General features: G+C 46.7%; 1 protein-coding gene across 1 annotated transcript; it reads right to left on the reverse strand.

The window, feature by feature from the left end:
• Window positions 1-30: 30 nt before the first annotated feature.
• LOC100482908 (zinc finger and SCAN domain-containing protein 4-like) lies at window positions 31-1,191 on the reverse strand. The gene is made up of 2 exons (XM_011218366.3): window positions 1,110-1,191; window positions 31-1,022 (listed from the first exon to the last, which is right to left on the reverse strand). The coding sequence occupies exons 1-2, from the start codon at window positions 1,159-1,161 to the stop codon at window positions 280-282; spliced, it is 795 nt and encodes a 264-aa protein (XP_011216668.3). The 5' UTR covers window positions 1,162-1,191; the 3' UTR covers window positions 31-279.
• Between the last annotated feature and the right edge of the window lie 7 nt (window positions 1,192-1,198).

The raw sequence follows: 1,198 nt of genomic DNA on the forward strand, positions 1-1,198 counted from the left end.
CCACCAGGAGCTACTATTTGTGTTCTGGGGTTGAACATTCCTGGATTTTAAGTAATAAGCACCAACATTACACATCTGTTCAACAGATATTCATTGCTTATTTGAAATTTGTCAGCCACTTTTCTAGGCACCCGAGATACTCTAGAGAACAAACTACGAAATTCCTCCTTAAACTTACATTTTAGTGAAGACAATAAATGGAAAATATAATCAGGAAATTATATGTTCTAAACAGGGAAGTACTATGGAAATATACATACTTACAGACACATTCACATATCATTCCATTGGGGCTGCACCCGAGGAAGCTTCTGGTGTGGAAGAGACACCTCTGAAGGCACTTTTCTGGTGATTCCTCAGGTGGCGGTGGTAGGTAGATGACTGGCGGTAGCTTCTATGGCAGAGGGAACATTCATAGGGCTTCTCTCCCGTGTGGATTCTCTCATGGGCCAGAAGGTTGGTTTTGTGGCTGAAGGATTTTTCACACGTGCTGCACGTGAAAGGCTTCTCTTCTGCGTGAATCTTCTGATGCACGTGCAGGTCTGATGCTTGGAAGAAGCCTCTGTTACACTCAGCACAAGTAAATGTCCTCTCGTTGTTGTGTCTTCTCTGATGGGCTTTTAGCTGAGAGAAATACCTAAAGATCTTGGGACACTTTTCACATCTGTATGAGTTTTGGGCTTCACGGCATCTTTCTTGGTGTCCCCCACGTGTGGAGTTCCCCTCAGTTCTCTGGTGGGTAGGAACAGGCTCAGGGCTGACCTGGATTGACTGAGAGAGAAACCCTGGTCCCCCCTCCATAAGGACATCTTGATACGAGGGTCCTTTCAGGGACCCTTCCTGGGACCCGGACATGCCTAGACCTGCTTTTCTGGAGCTGAGCGGATTCTTCAAAGAAACACTGTCCTCTTCCGGCCTGGGATAGTCCTCTTCCCGGATAATGAGCAGGGAAGGTATTTCATTGCCTTGACTAGTAATGCTGTCATTTATGTGATAAATGTTGTCACCGTTTTCTTTATCTCCTGTGGGGGATGAAGTGACTCAGTGAAGTTGTACCCAAGGAGTCACATACACAACATCCCTCTGGCACCTCGGCTTACCCCACTCACCTTGTCCTGTTTCCAGGGAAGTATCTTGGGGAGTCCAGGAGGGCGTCTCCATATCTGTTCCTGTTGGGGATCCTACTGACAGCTGTTTT

Source organism: Ailuropoda melanoleuca, unplaced genomic scaffold (genome assembly GCF_002007445.2).
Source record: "Ailuropoda melanoleuca isolate Jingjing unplaced genomic scaffold, ASM200744v2 unplaced-scaffold64842, whole genome shotgun sequence".
Lineage (NCBI taxonomy): Eukaryota > Metazoa > Chordata > Mammalia > Carnivora > Ursidae > Ailuropoda > Ailuropoda melanoleuca.

Coding starts and splice junctions, on each gene's coding strand:
- LOC100482908 (XM_011218366.3), bottom strand. CDS start 1,161: ATGGAGACGCCCTCCTGGACTCCCCAAGATACTTCCCTGGAAACAGGA. Junction 1,023..1,109: donor TTCCCTGGAAACAGGACAAG/GTGAGTGGGGTA, acceptor CATCCCCCACAG/GAGATAAAGAAAACGGTGAC.